The 23,100-nt window shown below is 36.4% G+C and overlaps 1 protein-coding gene across 3 annotated transcripts in view; it reads right to left on the bottom strand.

Moving 5' to 3' along the window:
• PCNX4 (pecanex 4) overlaps positions 1–21,734 on the bottom strand; it is a 42,253-nt gene extending 20,519 nt beyond the window's left edge. The window contains exons 1-6 of one of the 3 annotated variants that reach the window (XM_082835744.1): positions 21,464–21,734; positions 10,811–11,555; positions 5,423–5,602; positions 4,818–5,332; positions 4,473–4,573; positions 4,225–4,347 (exon numbers count right to left, since the gene is read on the bottom strand). In XM_082835744.1, coding sequence (XP_082691870.1) covers positions 4,225–4,347; positions 4,473–4,573; positions 4,818–5,332; positions 5,423–5,602; positions 10,811–11,499 — 1,608 coding nt within the window. In that variant the 5' untranslated portion in view covers positions 11,500–11,555; positions 21,464–21,734. Of the gene's footprint in view, positions 1–4,224; positions 4,348–4,472; positions 4,574–4,817; positions 5,333–5,422; positions 5,603–10,810; positions 11,868–21,313; positions 21,426–21,463 lie in introns of those variants that run through there. The other 2 variants (XM_082835742.1, XM_082835743.1) reach the window with 2 other exon arrangements.
• Between the last annotated feature and the right edge of the window lie 1,366 nt (positions 21,735–23,100).

The following is a 23,100-nucleotide window of genomic DNA, read 5'->3' on the forward strand; positions in this document are numbered from 1 at the left end:
TGAAGTTTTTATTCTTAAATACCTTTCATAAATTTTCAAGATCATATAAGAAAAACAGTATAATTTTATTACTGCTCCAATATTTTTGAGGAAATAGCCCTTACATGAGATCCTTTGTTATAATTTTCTCCAATCTCACAGTTAATAAATGAGACTACATTTTTAAGTTTCACCTCTCTTAAAAAAAAAGTAGTACTAAAGAGAACACAGTGCTATGTCTATCTTAAGGTTGATTAAGCTTTGCATTACATGCTTGTTAAGTCATGAGAACTAGCAGTAGTAAACAGTTAAGCAACTATCCTTAATTTATCCTTATTTTAGAGAATATTTTACAGATTAAAAAACAGACATCATGCCATAAGACAAACCTCAATAGACTGAAATCATACTAAGTGTATTCATATGAATCATGAAATGTATGTTCTTCAATCAAAACTGAATTAAATCAACAATAGAAAGAAATCTGGAAATTAAAAGACAAATTCCTAAATAACCAACAGGTCAAAGAAGAAATCACAAGATAAACAAGAAAACATTTTCAGATGAATGAAACACACACCAAAACTTGTGATACAGCAAACCCAGTCCTCAGAGGGAAATTTATAGCTACAAATGAAAGAGCAGAAAGATCTTAAACCAATAACCTAATCTTCCACCTTAGGAAACTAGAAAACAAAGAGCAACTAAATCTCAAGTAAGCAGAGGTAAGGAAATAATAAAGATAGGAGTGGAAATTAATAAAACAGAGAATAGAAAAATAATAGAGAAAAATCAATGAAACCAAAAGCTGTTTTTTTGAGATCAGCAAAACTGACAAACCTTTAGCCAGACTGACCAAGAAAAATACATATAAGACTCAAATTACTAAAATCAGGAAGGAAAGAGATAACATTGCCAGCAATCTTGCAGAACAAAATAAAAAGAATTATAAGAGAATATTATGAACAACGATATGCCAATAAAGTAGATCACTTAGATGAAACTGACAACCTCCTAGAAAAAGACATAAATTACTGAAACCAACTCAAGAAGAAATAGAAAATCTGAATATACCTATAACAAGTAGAGAAACTGAATTAACAATTTAAAAGCTACCCAAAGAGAAAAGCTGAGGCCCAGATGGCTTCCATACTACAAAATACTACATAGTACAGAATATTTTAAGATACATACTGAATACTACATTCAAGATTATTGATATGAAATTCCCACCTCATTCTATGAGGTCACTGCTATTCTGATATCTAAACGAAAGATACGAAAAGAAAGCCACAAATATATACATCAGACAAAAATTCTCAACAAAACACTAGCCAACTGAATCCTGCAACATAAAGACAAGACTATACACCAAGACTGAGTGAGATTTATTACAGGAATGCAAGATTGGTTTAACAACTGAAAATCAATATATTACACCATGTTAGTAGATTAAAAAACCAAAACCACATGACTATTTCAATAGACATAGAAGAGGCAAAATCCAACACCCTCCAGGATAAAAAAGTTTAACTAGGAATAGAAGCAGGAATGGTAAAAGACAGACATCAACTTAATGGAGAAAGACTGAATGCTTTCCTCATTAAGATGTCCACTCTTACCTCTTCTATTCAACATTATACTGGAGGTTCTAGCCAGGGCAATTAGGTAAGAAAAAGAAATGAAAGACATCCAGATTGGAAAGGAATGGAAAGGAAGAAGTAAAACTATATCTAATTTGCAGATGACATGATCTCATATACAGAATATCCTAAGAAATCCACTAAAAATCTATTAGAAACAATAAAACATTTCAGTGAGGTTTCAGGATATAAGATTAACATTAACTAATCAACTGCAGTTTATACTTGAGCAATAAACAACCCAAAAAATTAAGAAAACAATCTACTTATAATATCATCAAAAAGAATAAAATACTTAGGAATAATATTTAATAAAACTGTAAGACTTGTACACTGAAAACTACAAAACAATGTTGACATAAAGAAGATATAAATAAACATGAAGACATGTCATGTAGATGAATGGGAAGAATTAATATTTCTAAGACAGCAACGAAGCCAAATCTAGCCTCTGTATCCCGACACTGAATTGAACCTCGGAGACAAGAGTTTTGGGTGAAGTAGAATAGTTTTATTGCTTTGCCAGGCAAAGGGGGCCACAACGGGTTAGTGTGTTCAAAACTGTGTGTCCCAAACCCGGGGGTGGCGGTGGAGGTGGGGTGAGGAGTTTTATAGTCAAGGGGAGCAGTGTTGCTGGTAAGGATCAGGGTGCCTTGCTGCATTCCTTCAATCCAAAGATTATATGGCAGCAGGTGATGATGGGCAAACTGTGACCTTCTCTGGAATGAAGAGTGCTTCATCAAGTAGTTAACACCTTCCATTTGGTGGGGGTTTTAGTTCTGCAGAAGAGCTCAAAGATATTGTTATGTGTATCCCTTGAGCGGGAACCAGGACCCTGCTCCTAAGGCTGCACTATTGTTTCTTGACTGCTCCTCATTTGTCTCTCCATCCTCTCCCTTCCCCGATTAGCAACTGTTTGAACCTGCCCTTTGGAACTCAGGGAAGGGGACACAGAAAGGTTTTTGTGCCCAGGAGCCCCACAGGGTCCTACTCGGTTTCAGCAATATTCTCCAAATTTTATCTACAGATCTAAGGCAATCTCTATCAAAGTCTCAGATGCCTTTTTGAAAAACTTGAAAAGCCAAAACCAATATTTCTATGGTAACACAAAGGTACCAGAATAGTCTAAACAATCTTGAAAAAGAAAAACAAAGTCATAACATTCACACTTCCCAATTTTAAAACCTACTACAAAGCTACTGTAATCAAGACAGTGTAGTACTGGCATAAGGACAGACATATAGATGAATGGAAAAAAGAATAAGAGCCCAGAAATAAACCCTTACATTTGTTTGATTTCTGGCAGGGTGCCAAGAAAAGTCATTGAGGGAAGAATAGCTTTTTCAATAAATTATGCTGAAACCATTGTACATTCATATACAAAAGAATGGATTTGGAATCCTACCTCATAACATATACAAAAATTAACTCCGAGTAGATCATAGACCCAAATGTAAGAGCTAAAACTATAAAACTCTTAGAAGAAAACATAGTAAATCTTTACGATCTTGAATAGGCAGTGTTTATTAGATATGACACCAAAAATACAAGCAACAAAAGAAAAAAATAGATAGATTGAATTTCATCAAAATTAAAACTTTTTTGCTTCAAGGGACATTATCAAGAAAGCTAAAGACAACCTACAGAATGGGAGAAAACTTTTGCTTGTCATATATCTGTCAAGGAACTTGTATCCAGAATATATAAAGAACTCTTAAACTTAACAGTAAGAAGTCAAGTAGCCCAGGTAAAAATGGGCAAAGAAGTTGAACAGACATTTCCCCAAAAACATACACATAGGGCCAAGAAACATATGTAAAGATGAATCATTAGTATTCAGAGAAATGCAGTATCAAAATCGTGAAAAGACCCATGACAATGCTATAATGAAAAAGTCAGATAACAACTGTTGGTGAGAATGTAGAGAAATTAGAATCCTCATACACTGCTGGTGAGAATGTAAAATGGTGCAATCATTTTGGAAAAATGTTTGGCAATACCTTGAAGTGTTAAGACATAAAGTTCGTGTATAACTGAAATTCCAGTCCTAGGTAAACATACCTGACAGAAACGAACTCACATGTCCATATAAAAACTTGTACTTGAATGTTCATAGCAGCATTATTCATAATAGTCAAAAAGTGGCGACAACCTAAGTATCTATCATTTAATGAATGAATCAACTAAATGTGATATATCCATACAATGGAATATTTTTCAGCAATAAAAAAGAATAAAATACTGATACATGCTACAAAATGGATGAATCTTGAAAACATTAAGAGAAAGAAGCCAGATGCAAAAGACAACATACTGTGTAATCATATTCGTGTGAAATGTCCAGAATTGGCAAATCCTTAGAGACAGAAAGTAGATTAATGGTTGCTGCGGCTGGAGTAGGGAGTAGATGAGATGGAGAGCAGAATGGAAATGACTATTAATGTGTATGAGGTTTCTTTTTGGGATGTTGTAAATATTCTAAAATTAGATTGTGGTGACGGCTGCAAAGTTCTGAATATACATCGCAGAACTTTACACTTTAAGTGAATGATTTTATGGTTTATGAAATACATCTCATTAAAGCTGTTAAAAATATATTTACCAGTAAGAGTCTGATTCCTGTATCCAGATTTCGGTTCCACCATATGTCTGTATTGGAGATCAACAAGTGCACTGATGATACAATGACTGTCTCCAATAAAGCATTTTCTGTATTCTGCCATACCTGCAGTACACAAATTTACCACTTTATTAGGCAGAATTTGATAATCTAAGTAAACTGTTAGAGTAAACAAAATCATAATTAAATTTGGGAATAGTAAAATACTATTAAGTGCATATTAGCATTACCATTCTAAAAGCTCTTGTGAATCCAATGGAGACAGACACAGAGTGGAGTCCTTGTAAGGAACTGTCCAATGAAAGAAATGCTATCATAGCAAAAGGTGACACTAAGGCAAACAAGAAAAGAGACAAATTTAATGAAGGCAAAATAACCCCTTCTACCATATTTTATTTTGGCCTATGAGTATTTTTATGAGCACATTTAAGCAATGAGCTAAAAAAAACAATAAACCAAAACATAAACGAATAAACACTTGTATGCAGTATAACATTATACAAATACAGGAATTCCATAATATTTTTGTACACTTCCTAGATAAAATACAAGTTTATTAATATTTGTCTTCCTACCTAGATTTATCAAAATCCGTCTGACAACACCAATCTTCATGAGCGTTGTTTGCTTCTCTAGGAATAAAGTCACAGTCCGCACGTGCTTTGGATAGATAGGGTTCCGGAAAATTCCAAATATATAGACACTTTGAATTTCTTTAAGTATCCATAGTATTATAAATAATATCATCAAAATATAGCCAACAATAGCCTGGGGACTGTTTTTGGAATTCTGTGAGAAACCAGCAAAGTGATGCAACAAACCAGTTTCTAAAAGAGCCAAGACTAATACAATGCTGTAGAAAAGGTATTCCTTCCAAGTAAACTGTTTTTCCAAACCGTTGGGTAAAGCCTTAGATTTGGTTCCAACTCTGTGTCCGGTCACACTGTGTTTGAAGCCAAAAACAATCTCACTTAGGTTAAGACTCAGTAAGAATCCAAGTCCAGTCATGAAAAGAACCACACCAACAGTGCTGGGAATGAAATATGATGTTACAGCTGTTCCAGTAGAAATGATGAACATTATTAACAACCTGCAGAGGGGAAAAAAAAAGATCTGCTTGAAAAGAAAAAATGTTCTTTGAGAATAAATTACATATCACTTTAATATTTAAAATAATTACCGTAGGTGGGTTGACATAGATGAGCCTCCAAGGCCAAACTCTAAAACCTGCTCCATTGCCCATAAGAAAAGTGCATCAGGTGGGGGTAGGGTCCCGAGTGCCCACAGAAAGGGTAAAAATATAAACAAGATGTGTAAAATCTGATTAATTTGTTCTAGAACTGGTATATTTACCATAAACCTACAATAAAAAGAAAATATTTAAATCATACAAAACAATAAATAGAAGATCTTTAAAGGAAAAACAAAACACATACACCTCCCTTTATACCCCACCTCTGCCCTGAAACAAAAGAATATTTACAGGAAGGTCCTAATCCCAAATTGCAAAAGATCAAAAACATAAATTGTGACCACTGTCCTTCCTCTATACCAGCAAGTACTCAATTGTATACAAGTGTAGTACAGGACAAAAATATTTCTCCCTTAAATCTTTAAATTACATTGGCTGCAATTCCACCAATGATTCTATAGAGTTTAAAAATTTTAAATTTAAAATTGCAAGCAACCCTAGGAAAGCCAAAGCCTTCCTGCTGTTCATATCTTAGTAGCTAGCAAAGAGAGTAAGCTCTTCTCTTTTTCCTACTCTCTCCTGTACTGTCTTGCTCCCAGGTCCTGGAATTTGAAATCAGTATATTTAAAATCAGAGGTCAGCAACATTAGGTTATGAACATGTCTCTGGGTTAGCCTGGGAATTTAACAAACATATAATATTGTTTCTATTTTGTATAAACAGTGGTATGGATTTGAGAACACAAACTTGTACAACACAGTCTCATAAATTAGTGAAGGCTTCTATCTTAACTGGAGGAACTGGTTTTTGGTACAGCACTTACCAGTTAAACGTAACATTATCAAATTGTTTCAAATAATTTAACAAAAACTTTAAAGCACAGAGGAATAAACATTATCAATATGTTACTAAGTTTTTGGAATAAGGTTAGCCAAACACCTTGCCTGGAAGCCAACAACGCTGTAGTACTTATGGAGTTCCAAAGACAACTTTCAAAAGAGAAAACTAAATCTCAAAACTTATAGCATAATAATTGTACTTGAATATCTGAGCTGCTAGGAATCAAAGTCAAGGAGAAAGCCAACTAATATTTATACACTTAAGTGTATGTTAATAGCCGAGAAGCAAATGCATAGCAACTATGATTATAATAATGGTATAATGTGCTTTCTTACACAGATATCAGGACGATGCCAGCTAATGCACTCTGCTTCATAATGTATGTCCTTCAAATTTTTATAAGCAGAGAGAATTAACGAACACAAGGTTAACAATGTGATGCTAAATTAGAGGATACTTTCTGTAGTGTAGTTTTAAAAAAAAATTCATTTCATTCTGAGAAGAAAACACTCCAGTAACAAAAAAGAAAATCAAACCACACACAATAAGCCATAGGAAGGTCAAGGAAAACATGTAGATTTGTATCGTTTTTTTGTTTTTTGTTTTTTTAAAAGACAACACTTCTCTTGCTAACATATTCAAGGAAAGGATAATTTGTGTAAAAATAATGTATACTTAGGAAATATGTTATCCAAGTTCTATTTTACCCCCCAATCTTTTTGTTCTTAAGTAAACAAGCAATAGTACAGAAAAGTGTTTATACACAAGAATAGCACAATATAAGAATACATAATTGAAATAACCAAACATTGTGATTACTTTCCTGTGTGTATGACTCAGGATGATCAAACAGATGATTACTGTGGTTCTTTTATAACAGAAAAATGTTTAAATCCTAAAATTTCTGATAACATTACAGTAATTTTCTAGAGCAAAAAAATCTAAGCCCACAAGAAAAAACTGTTTTTCTAATAACCATAAAAATATTTCAAATTCTGTACACTAAGATCCACATGCCCAGAAAAAGATGTTCCTAATATGTAGTGGCTAAGATGATATAAACATGCATCATTCATTCAAACAGTTCCTGAGAGTCTATGAACTAAGCACTGAAGGTTTCACACTTGTCTTTGATAAAAATGCATAGAAAAAGTCATTTAAAATTATTAATATACAACTGTACTAGGTAGACTAAAGAATGCAGGAAGAGAAAAGATCACTACACTGTAGGGCTTGTCTCTTCAACTTTCACATTCTCTGAAAGAATATTAAGATACAACTTGACATATCTGACAACTCTCCAAATTCGAATAGAGTACACATTTCATACAGTATTTATATGCAGTATCACACCTACTACTGCATAAAGAACATCTTGATTATTATTTTGTTAATAAGAAGATAAAATTTTTCTAAAACTGAAATGGGAGGTTAATTTTTCTATATAAACTTCATATTTTCTTTAAAAATAGGTTCGAGGACTGCCTCTTTTATAGTTGAAAAAATCTTTTTATAATCATTAAACTGTAAACATTAAAACTATATTAAATCCAACTTGAATATAGTAAAAAAAACATTTTATGCTCTTTTATTGAGAAATGAAAAATGAGTAGTCAAGGTAACCAAATTATAAATTAACTGAGATTTTTAAAAAGATTAAAAGAACCTAGGGCATCATGTAAATGCAAAGATGTTTTATAGCAGGTAATTTCTGATATCAGAAATGGCACAGTGAGATAGTAACTCAATAATTTATATTCTGAAAATAAGAATGTTATAAATAAATCTTTCAAAAGGGGTCAAATGTATACATATACATTTAAACTCAATTTTATTGCTAATTTTTCAAAATCAAGTTTTTAATTGTAATATATTTTATAGTTAGTAAATGGTTGTGGTACTAAGAAATCAATTACAATAGAATTTCCATAAATTAATTCTCCTCTTACAATATTTGATTAGGTGAAGAACTACAAGGGTATTATAGTGTTCTTTGGTCCATAAATGTAGCACAATTAGAAGAGGTTAAGAGTTAAGGAATAGCAGAAATCTAAGAATCGGTCAGTTTCAGTACACAAACTGGCTATATATTTTTAAATGCCTTGTCTTCTTTTGGGCTACCATAACAAAGTACCATAGACTAGGTGGCTCAAACAATAGAAATTTATTTCTCACAATCTGAGATCAGAGTGCCATTACGATTGGGTTCGGATGAGAACTCTTCCCGGCTTGCAGAGAGCCAACTTCTCACTGTATTCTCACATAGTGGAGAAAGAGAGAGAGATGGAACTCTCTGGTGTCTCTTCTTATAAGGGCACCAATTCCATCAGGAACTAGGGCCACCCTGATGACCTAATTACCTCCCAAAGACTCTCTTAAAATATCACTACATTGGGGGTTACGGCTTCAACAGAAGAATTTTGAAGAGACACACACATTCAGCCCGTAACATTCCACCCTGATCTCCCAAATTCATGTTCTTCTTACATGCAAAATACATTCATTCCTTCCCAACAGCGACAAAATTCTTAACTCATTCCAGCATCAACTCTAAAGTCCATCCTGAGGCAAAATCCTCTCCAGCTGTGAACCTGTGAAACCAGAAATGCTTTGTGCTTCCAAAACACAGTGGTGGGACCGGCAAAGGACGGACATTCCCATTCCAAAAGGGAGAAACAGGAAAGAAGGGGTGATAGGTCCCCAAAAAAGTCCAACATCTGGCAAGGCAAATTCCATTAGATTTTAAGGTTGTAGAATAATCCTCTTTTGTTTCATACTCTGCCCAGTCCCCCAGGGCAGCAACATCACCCAAAAAGTTCTAGGTGAGGGTACCACCCCAAGAGCTCTGCAGGGTATTACCAGCCCCAAGGCTTCCAGAAGAGGCTTTCTAGCTTGTTGAAACCTGATAATCTCTGTATCACTTTTCAGATCATTTGGTGCTTAAGAAAAGCGCCATGTTCACCATCAAATAGCTCTCATATCCCTGTCCTGTCAAATTTAATAACTTTAATAGCCTTCATCCATTACATCTTTAGTTCAAACTGAAGTGTTTCTGCTCTTATAATCCCAGAAACTCTTCACTGAGCGACAGTCCAGCCACACCCCTGGTGTTCCCTTCAGAACATGCTTTCTCATTTTTTGCAATATGTATACACTGAAAATTTCCCAAATCTTCAAGTTCTGGTTCCATCTTGTTTAGCAATTGCTTCTTCAATTCATCTCTCTCCTTTTATATTTTACTATAAGCAGTCAGGAGAAATCAAGCTGTTCATTCAACACTTTGCTTAGAAATCTCCTCGGCTATATATCCAAATGTATCACTCTCAAGTTCTACCTTTCACAAAATATTAGAAAATGATTCAGCTAAGTTCTTTGCCACTTTATAACTAGGATCGCCCTCTCCTCCAGTTTCCAATAACATGCTCTCACTGCTGTCTTGAGACTTCACCAGAATTACCTTTAATGTCCACATTTCTAGCACACACTTCAAAACTCTTCCAGCCTCTACCCATTACCCAATTCCAAAGCCACTTCTACACTTTTAGGTGTTTGTTATGGGAGCACCCATCTTCTTGGTATCAAAATCTTAGCCAGCTCATAATCAAATAACATAGTCGGGTGACTTAAACAACAGAAATTTATTTCTCACAGACCTGGAGTCTGGAAGTCTGAGATTAGAGTGCTACCATGATCAGGGTATGGTGAAAACTCTCTTGCTGGCTTGAAGACAGCTGCCTTCTTATTTCATCTTCATATGTTGGAGGGAGAAATCAGGCTCTTTAGTGTGTCTTCCTATAAGGGTACTAATCCCATCATAGCAGGGCCCCACCCTCATTATCCTAATTAGCTCCCAAAGACCCCATCTCCAAATATCACCACATTGGGGGTTAGGGATTTAATATATGAATGGGGGTGGTACAAACACTCAGTCCATAAAGTGATGCCTGTACATTTCTACCTGTGATAGAGAATGCTGCAATCTATAGGAACAGAGAAAGAAATGTCAGATTTAGAAAAGGCAAGCAAAAGAAGTCATCAAATAATTTTGTTTAAAATTGCTATTTTCTATTTTTCTTCCATAGCAAATTGATTTAAAAAAACAATATTCTATATAATTACTATAACAAAATTAAATAAGTTATTCTATTCATCTTAAATCCACTCAATCTGTGCATTAACATTTATGTGTATAAATTCTCTATTTTCCCTTCACAGGAAAGTTCCATCTCATTTCACAGGTTTCACCCAGGCTATCTTACAGATTCATAGCTCCTTATTTAAAGTAAAACACAGGATTGAAATTTTGCTTATTTATCTTATAAAGGGTTTTCTTTTTACTCTTCAACAAGATTTAATTACTGCTTTAGGATGAATGTTTAACAAAGATTAGTCCTATGAGATTATTCATCAAAACAACCTATCACCCAATGGTTTGGTGACTTTTAATTCATAGATTCTTTTCTTTTAATACTAAGGAGAGTGCTCTTACTATGTATGCTTAAAAATAAAGTTATAAAGTATTTGATAGCTTATTACCTGTGTGCAAGATCTATAGAAACAAAGAAAAAAATATAAAGAGGTCTCATAAGAGGAGTGATTTCATAAGTATCCTGGGTTTGGAAAGTTGCAGTCTCTGTAGCTGTGTTTACAATTAATGAATATTCTCCTATACACAATGTCATCCATCCAAAGAAAAATAGTAGAACAGTGCCTCCTGCGCTGCTATAAAGCAGGGTTATTCTATTCGGAAGCAAATACCATGTTCCAAGACCACACACTAAGCTAGCAAGAACAGAATGAAAAACGGTATTGGCTGTATGTTTTTTGCCAGGAATTAGAAATTTGATGGTCTCAGCACCAGCACAACTTGTAAATTCATGTTCATCTTCCTCTGCTAAGATATCTGTGGTCAGCATTCTTTCCACTGTCACCCATCTGCTTCTGGCGTATAAACTTGTGAACTGGATGACAAATGCAGTGAAAAGCATTAGTCCACCTGAAAGTGCTGCTGTATAATAGTCCTCCAGGATGCCTAACTGGTACAAAAGTGTTCCTATTCCACCCAAAACCCATGGCATCAAAAAAAGGATAATCTGATTAACATATATGTAAGGAGGGGCACAATAGCCTAAATTGAGTCGAGGGCCTCCAAGAACAGTCTGTGGAAAGCGCTTCAGAAAGAAGTCCTGTTTGTAATCATTCAGCAGAGGCACATCTGGACTCATCCTTCTCACTCAGGATTATTCTGAAAGTCACATCCTTTTCTGTAACACAGCAGTCTCTAAGAAAAAGAAAAAAAAACTATTTGAAAATATCATACTTAAAACATGAGGGAGAAAAATCCCATATTTCCATTAGTTAGTTCCCTAGTGCAGGATTTGTAACTTCACTTCTCTAGCTCCTTCCCATTGCCTGACACATACTTGGCACAAAACAAATAGTTGCTAAGTACTTTTTTTTTAATTTGGAAAAAAGTCATATTCACTATTAATTTACCTGGAACTTAGATAAACTTGGAATTTCAGATTTTGAGGTCAAAGGAAAGTTCAAAAAGCCAGTACTCTCAACTCAAAGCTACTAGTGGTTTAACCAATCATTTCCCTGAGTGCTTCTGTTGTTTGTTTCTTAACTTTTCTATTACAAGGGTAAGCAAAATTTTTCTATAAAGGGTCAAATAGTAAATATTTTTCTGTTACAATGTCTCAACCCAGCTGTTGTTGCAGAAAAGCAGCCATAGATAAGTGGATATTAGTAGCTGTCTTCCAATATAACTTTATAGTATTTATATACAAACAGGCTATGGGCCAGATTAGCCTGTGGGCCATAGTTTGCCAACCCCTGCTCTATAAAATAAGGATATTCTCTATAATTCCTTTGAATTGAAATGGAAATAGAAGTGGAAAGTAGAAATACTAAGTGTGAGTCACATCACTTAACAATTATAGTAAACTTTTCTGATAATTCAAAAAGTCAAACCCTGCTAAAATAGCATTTCAATAAAAAGCCACTGGCAGCTCAACATGCAGGAGGAAGGACAATGAACTGGAAACCAAAGGACTCCAAGAGTCAGATTACATGCTTATTATTAAGCATATTATTACTATGTTACCACATGCAAACCACTTCATGCCTCAATTTTTAGCCTCTCTTTCTCTTGTCAGTTTCCAAAATCTACCAGAACTAGCAAAACATGAAATAATAAAAGGACCCATATATGCTTTAGTCTAGATTATTTTCATTTAAGGGCCATAAAAAACTAAGGATCAAATAATATGGATTCCGTTCTCTTCAACTTTCCCTTTTCCTGTTTCTGAAAAACAGTTGCCTGTTAACAAGATCAGCTAGTGAAGCATTACCTCAGGGGTCATATACTAAGTTAGAAATGAAAAATTAAGTTTAAAGCCATCTTCATAAGGACAGACATATAGACCAATAGAATAGAATAAAGCGTCCAGAAATAAACCCTCACATATACAGTCAAATATTTGACAAGGGTGCCAAGATCATTCAATGAGGAAAGAACAGTCTGCAAAAAATGGTGCTGGGAAAACTGGGTGTCCACATGCAAAAGGATGAAGTTAGATCCTTACCTAACACCATATACAAAAGGTAACTCAAAATGGATCAAGAGCTTTAAAGTATAAGACCTAAAACAACAACATTCTTAAAAGAAAACATAGGACAAAGCTTCTGATATTGGATTTGGCAATGATTTCTTGGGTATGACACCAAAGGTACAGGTAACAAAAGAAATAGACAAAATGGACTTCACAAAAATTAAATCATGTGCATCAAAAGACACTATCAACAGAGTGAAAAGACAATTGACAGAATGGGAGAAAAAAATAAGTTGTGAATATCCAGGATATATAAAGACCTCCTAAAACTCAACAACAGAAAAACAATCTAATTCAAAAACTGGCAAAGAACTTGAACAGACATTTCTCTAAAGAAGATATATAAATGGCAATAAGTACATGAAAAGATGCTCAACATCACTAATCATTAGGGAACTGCAAATCAGAATATAATGAGATAACACTTCATGTTCATTAGGATAGCTACTATCAAAAAAAAAAAAACACAGAAAATAAGTGTTGCCAAGGATGTGGAAAAATTGGAACCCTGTGCACTGATGGTAGGAAGGTAAAACGGTACAGTTGCTGTGGAAAACAGTATGGTAGTTCCTCAAAACATTAAAAATTGAATTACCATATGATCTAAGAATTCCACTTCTTGATATATACTACAAATAATTGAAAGCAGGGTCTCAAAGAAATAATTTGTATACTCACGTTTACAGCAGCATTATTCACAATAATTAAAAGGTGGAAGCAAACCAAGTGTTCATCAAAGGATGAATAAATAAGCAAAATTTAGTATATACACACAATGGAATATTATTCACCCTTAAAAAGAAAGGAAATCCTGCAAATTGCTATATCATGGGTGAAACTTTAGGACATTATGCGTGGTGAAATAAGCCAGTCACAATAAGACAAATACTATATAAATCTACAAGGTACTTAGAGTAGTCAAAATCACAGACAGAAAGCAGAATAGTGGTTGCCATGGGCTGAGGGGAGAGGAGAATGGGTCGTTACTGTTTAATTGGTATAGAGTTTTACAAGATGAAAAGAATCACGGAGAGAGACAGTGATGATGCCTGCACAACAATGTGAATGCATTGAGTATCACTGAACTGTACACTTAGAAATGGTCAAGATGGTAAATTTTATGCTCTGTGTATTTTACCACACAAAAAAAATTTAAAGCCATCTTAAAGTAACCTTTCTTCCTATCAGTTTAGAAGAGTCTTTCTCCAAGTAACTTCTACCCAACCAACATCAGCCATGGAGGGAGCTTTTGGGTATCACAAAAGGTTTTTTGGTCATCACTAAGAATTACTACCTTAGAGCACCTCTTGCTATACTTTTGGGAAATTCTTTATACTGTAAATGTTTATCATCTTATATCTTCCAGCTACTAGCCTTAGCTCCATATAGAAAGTCATAGCTTTTACTCACATGACAGCCCTGCAAGTACTCACAAAATAACAGAACCACAGGGCCAGATGGAACCTTAATGGTTGATCGTTTAATCTCAGGAAATGAAAAGATTGCCTTCCTCCCCTCTGAATGAGCATATCTCCTGTACCGATGTCAGTGATGTCAGTGTATTGTACTGATATGCTTGTTCAGTACAAGCCATAGGTAAGTAAGGACATGCTCCTATGAGTGTGGGTAAAGATTCTGATTTCAATTATCTATGGATGATACTATCAGACAGGAAATTGAGCTTGGATGGCTGGCCTGAGCATTTTGAAGAATCTAGATGTACCTGAAATTTCCCCAGGGAGTTAGGTAAAAGCTGACCCCTCCTTTTCCACTGAGGCAAGTGAGGAACAAGGTGAGATGGCTCGCTGGGAAAGGAAGCCAGAAATCGAAGATATCTTATAAACTAGATTATCTAGCTGCATGTTACTATCCATATTCATTAACCTTTTAGTACTTCTGAGTCTTTTGTAAATTTAGTTTAAATGTTCACCCATTTGATGGAATACTCTGTGATTAGATTCCAAACAGTGGAATATTCTCAAGATCTACTGTTGATTTGGAAACATGGAAAGGTGCCCACAATATACTGCAAAGTACAATAAACACACTGATGATCCCATTTGTATAAAAAAAAAATAGTACACACACTTGTCCGTATACATGGTTATTCGGTGTGTATAAGTGTAAAAAATTTCAAAAGTCATACTCACTAGGCTGTGTTTGTGTGTATTTTACATATAACATTTTGACACCTCTTTAAAGTACCAAATATCCTCTAGAACTCTCAACCCATGCCCTGTAAACACATCCTGTGGCCTTCTGGCCGTCTGCTCATACCCTTTCCTTTGCCCAGGATGTCTTCTCCTTCCTTCCATAATTACTAATCTTAGTCAACTTTCAAGATTCAGTTTAATCCATACTGAAAATTTTGCAGAGCACTTAGACCAAACTATGCCTCTCTCCTATCTGTGTATCAAAAACATTGCTTGTTCATAGTACTCATCTTGTAACATGTATCAACAGAGGGCATTTCTTGTATTGTTCACCTCTTTACATGTTATCTTTTCAAATGTTTTTCTTTTCTCTGCTATTAAGTTATTTGTGGGTAAGGGCCAAATCTTGAGATACTTCTGGTTCTCCATAATATTTAGTAAAATACTGTACCTTGGCACAGAAAGGCATGTATTTAGTACATTACTGGCATAGCTTAAGTAAGATGATTAAAGTTGGAGAACATTAAATATTGTTGTTAAAAGGGAAGTTGGATGTTATTTACTGTTTTTGAAAACTTCTTCCAGCATATCCTGCCTCATTCAAAACAGTAAATCCATAAACTCTTTATTCCCAGTTTTTAAATGTTTGGAAAGTATCTTCATTTATTTTTCTTATGGACTAAATAATGGCGTCTAATGATAGTACTATTGGCTCAGAGAAGATTTTGCCTAGAGCAGTATAGTATCCCAGTAATACTGGAGCAGGATGGGCCTGAGGGAGAAACATGGCTGGGTTTCTCCCATGGAGAAGGAAATGGCTAGAGGATTTTAACATGTCAGAAGTCCAATTTTAATTTGCTCCTTGTCTTATGCTACACTTTAATCTCCTTCATTATCAGGAAGGAGCAACTAGCTCTTACTGGGAGAGAAAAACAGGAAGAACGGCAGACACAAGAGGCAAAATAAGGCAGGAGCGATAATAAAGTGAGGGCAGATGAAAAAGTATGAAGGGTATAAGTTCCCTCAAGAAGCCTTTAGGAGAATGGGGGAGGACACTGGGATGGCGATTTATTTTAATGGAATATAAAAAGAAAGGCTGAAGGATACAGGATTGTTTGCCCTACAGAATGTTTTTTGAAAAGGTGTCTGTGGTCAAAGAAGTTTGAGAAACTATATACCAGATTGCAATCTTGAAGAGTCACAATGGATATCAGCAGACTAAAGACTCTGAGACATCTTCAAGTTAAAAAAAATACCACTGCAAATCTGCTTAAAATATGTCATTTGAGATTTCCAAACTTATTTGTCCTTGGAACCCATTTTTCCCTTGATATCTAATAACAGATCATGTGTGCAGTGTTTTATGGAAACTGCTTTCAGAAATATCGGCCTGGGCTTCAATCACAACCTTAAAGATTTAGGTAGGTGAAGTAGAGTTAAAAAGATATACCAGTTAAGGAGGAATGTCATGAACAAAGGTACACGAGAAAAAAAATTATGGAAATTTGATAGCAGTACATCAGGTTGTTTTTTCTAGTATTTTAAGGATAAAAGAGGATTACATGACAGATATTGTAAATTCATTTAGGCAAAAATTATGATAAATTGGTACTGTTTGACTTAAACTTTAATTACAGATCCTGGAATACTTCAAAAATATTTTATTTGTATGAAATGACAGTTACATTTCTATAGAGAGATCTTCTAAGTCCTAATCTGGATTAGTAGCGTGAAAAAATAAAATCAGAATAATTAAAACTAACTCCCTGGGGCTTCCCTGGTGGCGCAGTGGTTGAGAGTCCGCCTGCCGATGCAGGGGACACGGGTTCGTGCCCTGGTCCGGGAAGATCCTGCATGCCGCGGAGCGGCTGGGTCCGTGAGCCATGGCCGCTAGCCTGCGCGTCCGGAGCCTGTGCTCCGCAACGGGAGAAGCCACAGCAGTGAGAGGCCCGCGTACCACAAAAAAAAAAAACAAAAACAAAAACTAACTCCCTGAATGAGAATTTGGCATATGCTCTGAAAGACTGTTAAAGACAGATTGATGCATTTATATGGCTGCTACCTCCAACATGTTAAAATGAAAAATGGCTCAAGGCTTAGGGAAAAAAATTTTAAAGCTGTGAAAAGAGAAGTTAAGGGATAAAGGTGGCATCACAATAATCATTTAGGCCATATGCTTTCTTCATATGCTACTCTGAAAGCAGGCCAACAAAATAGCCATAGAAATGTTACTTTTTTTGGAATTTGAGCCACATTTCTTACCCATTATCCAAAAGGGTAGGAAACAGAGATCAATTTAGCAATGACCTAGAAAGTAGTACTTAGTTACCAAAACTTTAACTCAGTAACCATGCAATATATCAGACTGAAAATCCCTTAAAACAAAGAAAGATAACAAAAAGTGGCAGTTTTGGGGGATTATACTGAATTTATAGTTCTCTAAATTTGGCAAAAAGAATTCCTATAAATAGAAGTTTTAACAATTGCCTGATTTTGGTTAGCAAAGGTTACATTTTTTTTAATCTAGCATATTGTTTTTATTGTTGGTTGATTTCATTCATTGAATCCACACATTTATTTTCTGTTCTATTACATTAGATTTCTTTTTTACGGCAAGGACACTTAACATATGATCTACCCTCTTAAATTTTCAAATGTACAATACAGTATTGTTAACTAACAACACAATGTTGTACAGTAGATCTCTAGAACTTATTTATCTTCTATAACTAAAACTTGTTAAACAGCAACTCTCCATTTATTCCTCCCCCAAGTGCCTGGCACATCATTCTACTCCCTGTTTCTAGGACTTGGATGATTTTAGATACCTCATGTAAGTGGAATCATGCAGTATTTGTCCTTCCATGATTGTCTTATTTCATTTACCATGTCTTAGGCTCATCCATGTTGTCACATATGGCAGGATTTCTTTCCTTTTCAGGGCTTACTAATATTCCATTTTATGTATATACTACATTTTCTTTATCCATTCATCAGCTGATGGACATTTGGTTTGCTTCCACTTTTTGGCTATTATGAATAATGCTTCAGTAAACATGAAAGTGCAAATATGTTGAAAGACCTTGCTTTCAATTCTTTTGGATAAATACCCAGAAGCAGAATTGCTGGATCACATGGCAGTTTTATTTTTAATTTTTTGAGGATTCCCCATACTGTTTTCAGTAGCACTGTCCTACTTCTGTGTGATGTACCATTTTGTATTCCCACCAACAGTAGGAAGCTTCCAATTTCTCCACATCCTCCCCAACACTTGTTATCTTTTGTTTTTTTATAACAGCTATCCTAACAGGTGTGAGGTGATATTGAATCCACACATATTTACTGAGCACTTCTGCACTGTACCTCAACTATAGTTTTGTTGTACTTTCAGGAAACTTATTATGTTTTAATATACTTGTCAAATTTTACTAAATCTGGCAAGATATGAAACAACTTAATTCTCAGTTACTCTGGATAGAAATCATCTGTCATCACCAGAACACATATGTGTATTTTTCAGATAGCCAAGTACTAACTGTTGAGGGTACTAATAGGAATCTACAGATGCAAAGATAGTTACCCCTGTAATTATGAAAATACTCTATGGAATCTGAACCAAATGCTATGCCATGGATTAACAGCTAGATTCTTGAAGAGTCTTTTGAAAGACATCTGGTGCTTAAAGATGAAAAATACATTTCGTGCTTTAGTTTATCGATTATGTAGTAAGCACACTCCTCCCTTACCAGTAAAAGGAAAATCTACCCAAGTGCCTAAAAAGAACAAGGACGTTAACATCTCTTGGGCTATACAAAATGGTAATTTTTTAAATTCCAGATTTTGAAGGGTCTTTCAATTTAAGAGTTTTCTGTAAATTCACAGGAATTGGTATGTAGGGAAAACTCTGACTGGATGGGAGGGGTGATTAGATAGCTCAAAGGATCTATTTATTGCAGATTATGTATTGGCAAAGCTTCCCAGGTGGAATGATGAGTTGTTGGTTCTATGATTCACACTTCCCAAATGTACAACACTAGAACATGAACTGATAGCATTCCATTACTTACAGAAAACTAAGATGGTAGGAAATAGCCAAAGGTCACATCAGAGCATCATAAATGTGCAGCACTGCCAGTAATACTTCTGCTCCTATCCCAATCTACCCTTCCCACACCTCACACATCTTAGCCATTATAAATTCAAATGGATTAATAAGCTCTTCCTTCAAAATCAAGTATCAGGCAAATGAAGTCTACCACTCACATGAATTATCAGAAATAAATCAATATATTTTACAGAAAGTAAAATTGAGAACCTGTGATATTAAGTGACTGAACCAACACATAATGTCAGCTGGAAGAATACAGAGTTTTTCAATCACACCAAGCTACTGACATATGAAAGGAAAGTTTCTTTCGTGAATTAAGAAATAGAAGGACAAATTTGGAAAAAGGGTTTTCCGAGGAAGGTGGACCTAAGAGAAATCTACAAATGTCAAAATAGGAAGCTTTTGTTAGCTAAGCCAGCATGGCCATGGCAGGTAGGACTGCTTGATAAGACATAAACACAAGTGGGGAAAGCGTCTAAAAGAAAAGGTTCTCACCATGAAGAAAGTGAAAACAACTCACAGAATGGGAGAAAATTATTGCAAAAAATATATATGTTAAGGGACTTATAACTAGAATATAGAAAAATCTCTTACAACTTAATAATGAAAAAACAAATAATTTAAAAATGGGCAAAGGATCTGAATTTCTCCAAAGATAATATACCAATGGCCAGTATAAGCACACAAAATGATGCTCAACAACATTACTCATTGGGGAAATGCAAACCAAAACCACAATGAGATATCACTTCAAATCCACTTGACTGGCCATCAGAAAGATGGACAATAACAAGTACTGCTGAGTTTATGGAGAAATCAGAACCCTCAAGTGATAATGTAAAATACTGCAGCTGCTTTGGAAACAGTCTAGCAGTTCCTCAAAAGGCTAAACATAGAGTTACCCTATGACCTAACAATTTCATTCCTAGGTATTTATCCAAGAGAAATGAAAACATAAGTCTACACAAAAATTTGTACATGAACATTCATAGCAGAAATATTATTAATAGCCAAAAAATGGAAACAACATAAACGGCCATCAACAGATGAAATAAAATGTAATATATCCATACAATAGAATAGTAATAGACTATAAATGACATTGAAGTACTGATGCATGCCGCAACATGAATGAACCCTGAAAACAGAATGCTAAGTGGAAGAAGCCAATCACAAAAGGCTACATATTGTATAATTCCATTTATATGAATTGTCCAGGACCAGCAAATCTATAAAGACAGAAAACAGATTAGGGTATGCCTGGGCTGGTGGATATAGTGAGGACTGGGGGCAGGGAGAGTGACTGCTAAAGGGTACAGTGCTTCTTTTGGGAGTGATGAACATGTTTTAAAATTGAATTGTATGGAATGTGAATTTTTATCTCAATAAAGTTCTTACAGAAGAAAAAGAAACAGAAAAGATCCCCAACGTGGTATTTTCTGTGGCAGTTAATAACTAGCAGGCATCTCTTTAAGTAGGAAATTTTAAAGCAATGGTCAGGTGCCCAAACAGTTAAATTACTAAAATGGCAACGTGTGAACTGGCTTTGGATGCTATGATAACGGTTTGGAAATTTGGCACAGGTGGTAGTAGACACTCAATAATATAAAGGATGGTCTTTGCCCTAAATGCAGAAATGAGCTAACAAAGGAAAAATCCACCTAATATTATACAGCTGAATAAGAGAGAAAATCAGTTCAGAGGCCTGATAAGTGACTTCTGATGGAGTAGACTTCATTGAGGTAAATGTTGGCCCTTGATAAACAGCGGGCTGTGGAGAGAGGAAGCAGATCAGTGGGGAAAGAGTTGTTCCTGTTCAGGGGTCCATGATTTGACCACTATGGGGCAAAAGGGGAGATAAAAGAGAGAATGAACACAGTAGTAAGGGGCATAGTGTGTAAACTTTATTGGGATAACAAAGCCATCCCTAAACTAAGACTGAAAGGGACATTTTCCATTTCGCAAGTGTCTCTTAGAAATAAAATGCTAAAACTCAACGGGCTAACGCTGCCTTACGAAAGAAAATTAAAATCACACCAGATTGATGCCTCTAGCGACTGAGCTCATCTCACATCTTAAAAAGTGCAATAATCACTCTGCACAGCCTTGGAAATTAAGGCTACCAAGAAGTTCCCAGGTGGGTGTCGGGAATCTAACGTACCTCGAGTCACCTGAAGGAAGAGGCGACGCGAAGGCATCCCGGGGACTGCGTTTTTGCAGGTAAACCCGTATAGGGCCCTCCCGCCGGGAGGCTGCCTGCGGTCTGAACGCGGAGGCAGAAGAGCTGTGGCGGCCGGGGCAACCAGCTTACCGCGGTGACGTCTCGACCCGCTCCCCGTTTCCATGGCTAACGTCAACTCCAGCGGGCGCCACCCGGCGCGGAACGGAGCTCGCGTGCTCTGGGGAGGGCCGGGCGCTCCGCTCGCCCCGCCCCTTAGCCTGAGGTCGCGTCTGGGCGTCCAGCCTCCGGCCCACCAGGCGAGGCCGAGGGCAGGGAGAGGCGCGCTTCGTCCGCTCCCAGGCCCGGGCCAACGCTCGCCTGGCCGAAAACCTTGGGAGTCGCTTGGGTTCCAGCCTCGCCTTGGGCCCAGACGCGGCGCCAGGGTTCGCAGCGTCAGGGTTCGCAGCGTCAGGGTTCACAGCGTCAGCCATGAACTTTCACCCGCGTCGCGCCCTTACGCAAGAGCGTCGTTGCCCTGGTGACGTGACGTTCCTCTGGGGTAGTGCTCTCTGTTGGATAGAGGCGCGGCCGCCATTTTTAGAGCGTGAGGTGCCCAGTGATCCGACTGACGAGTCCCGGCGTAGTGCGACTCCAGCCGCTCAGGGTTCTGCGACGTACATTAACCACAGCCGCACTTTGGCCGTCACCACCCAACACACCGACGGTAATAAATGCTTTTAAGTGATACTTCATACATATACGTGTTCGCTGTCGCCCCTTTATTGCATTTTCACCCCCATGATTGGATTTGTGACTGTATTTTAAATACTAGGAACCAAAATACCCATAAGTGAAACATGCCACTAAAGTATCTGTTTATTAATAAAATAAGGCAAAGTTACCGTGTTCCATCAAAAACAAAACAAAACAAAAAAACTGGCAGACTGTTATTGTGGTATTAATTTCAGGGCCGGGAATCTTTACAGGGTGCCCGCGAAGTCCCCAGTTTTGCTAGTTTAAAAATTAAACGCATGCCCATCACCCACTGCCTCCATTTTCCACCAAGTTTCATTGCTTCTCCAAGTTCTGGACACCTTCCAAGTTGCCAGTTGGGAGCCCAGGAGGCGGCCCCTGAGATCTTTAAATTGGTCTCTGACGATTTAGAGGTACGTGTACCGGAATGTTGAAGCCAATTTGTCGGTATCAAGGTACCCGAGTTTTCCCACGTGATTGATAACCTAGCAGTTCTGCATACACGAGACTTCTGATTGGCTTGAGGACCGTCTTTAGATAAGGATCTCCTTATCTAAAAACTATGAATGCGCCCTTTTTTGTTTCTTTTGTGGCTTTACTGAAAATGATGGCTTAGTTCTTAAGCACTTAGGTTTTCAGGCCATAATGGGGAAAACCTTTTGGTATTAATCAAAAGAAAGCCAAGGCTTATAAAAAAAGAAGATATAAATCTATCTAGAGGAAAAATGTAGTTTGTTGAAAGCATATGGAAGAAAACCGTGGGCGCCATCCATGACAATGAGGTACATACATACTTGCTTTCGACGATACAATTTGCAGATAGGACTTTTCCTAGTTTGATGTGAAGAGGAAGTGTGTATTTGGTTCATCCCTAATGTTTTCCAGTCTTTTGGGGAACCTCAGTCATCATGGGTCACGGTACCACATTAAGCATCTTTGAAGCATTAGCTACTGCTAGGAAGTCAATATAGAGTGGTTGAGAGTAGAAGCTCTGGGGTCTGGAAGCCTGAGTTAGAACTCCTGGGGCCTGGGCA

This window comes from Leucopleurus acutus, assembly GCF_964270905.1.
Source record: "Leucopleurus acutus genome assembly, chromosome: 1".
NCBI lineage: Eukaryota > Metazoa > Chordata > Mammalia > Artiodactyla > Delphinidae > Leucopleurus > Leucopleurus acutus.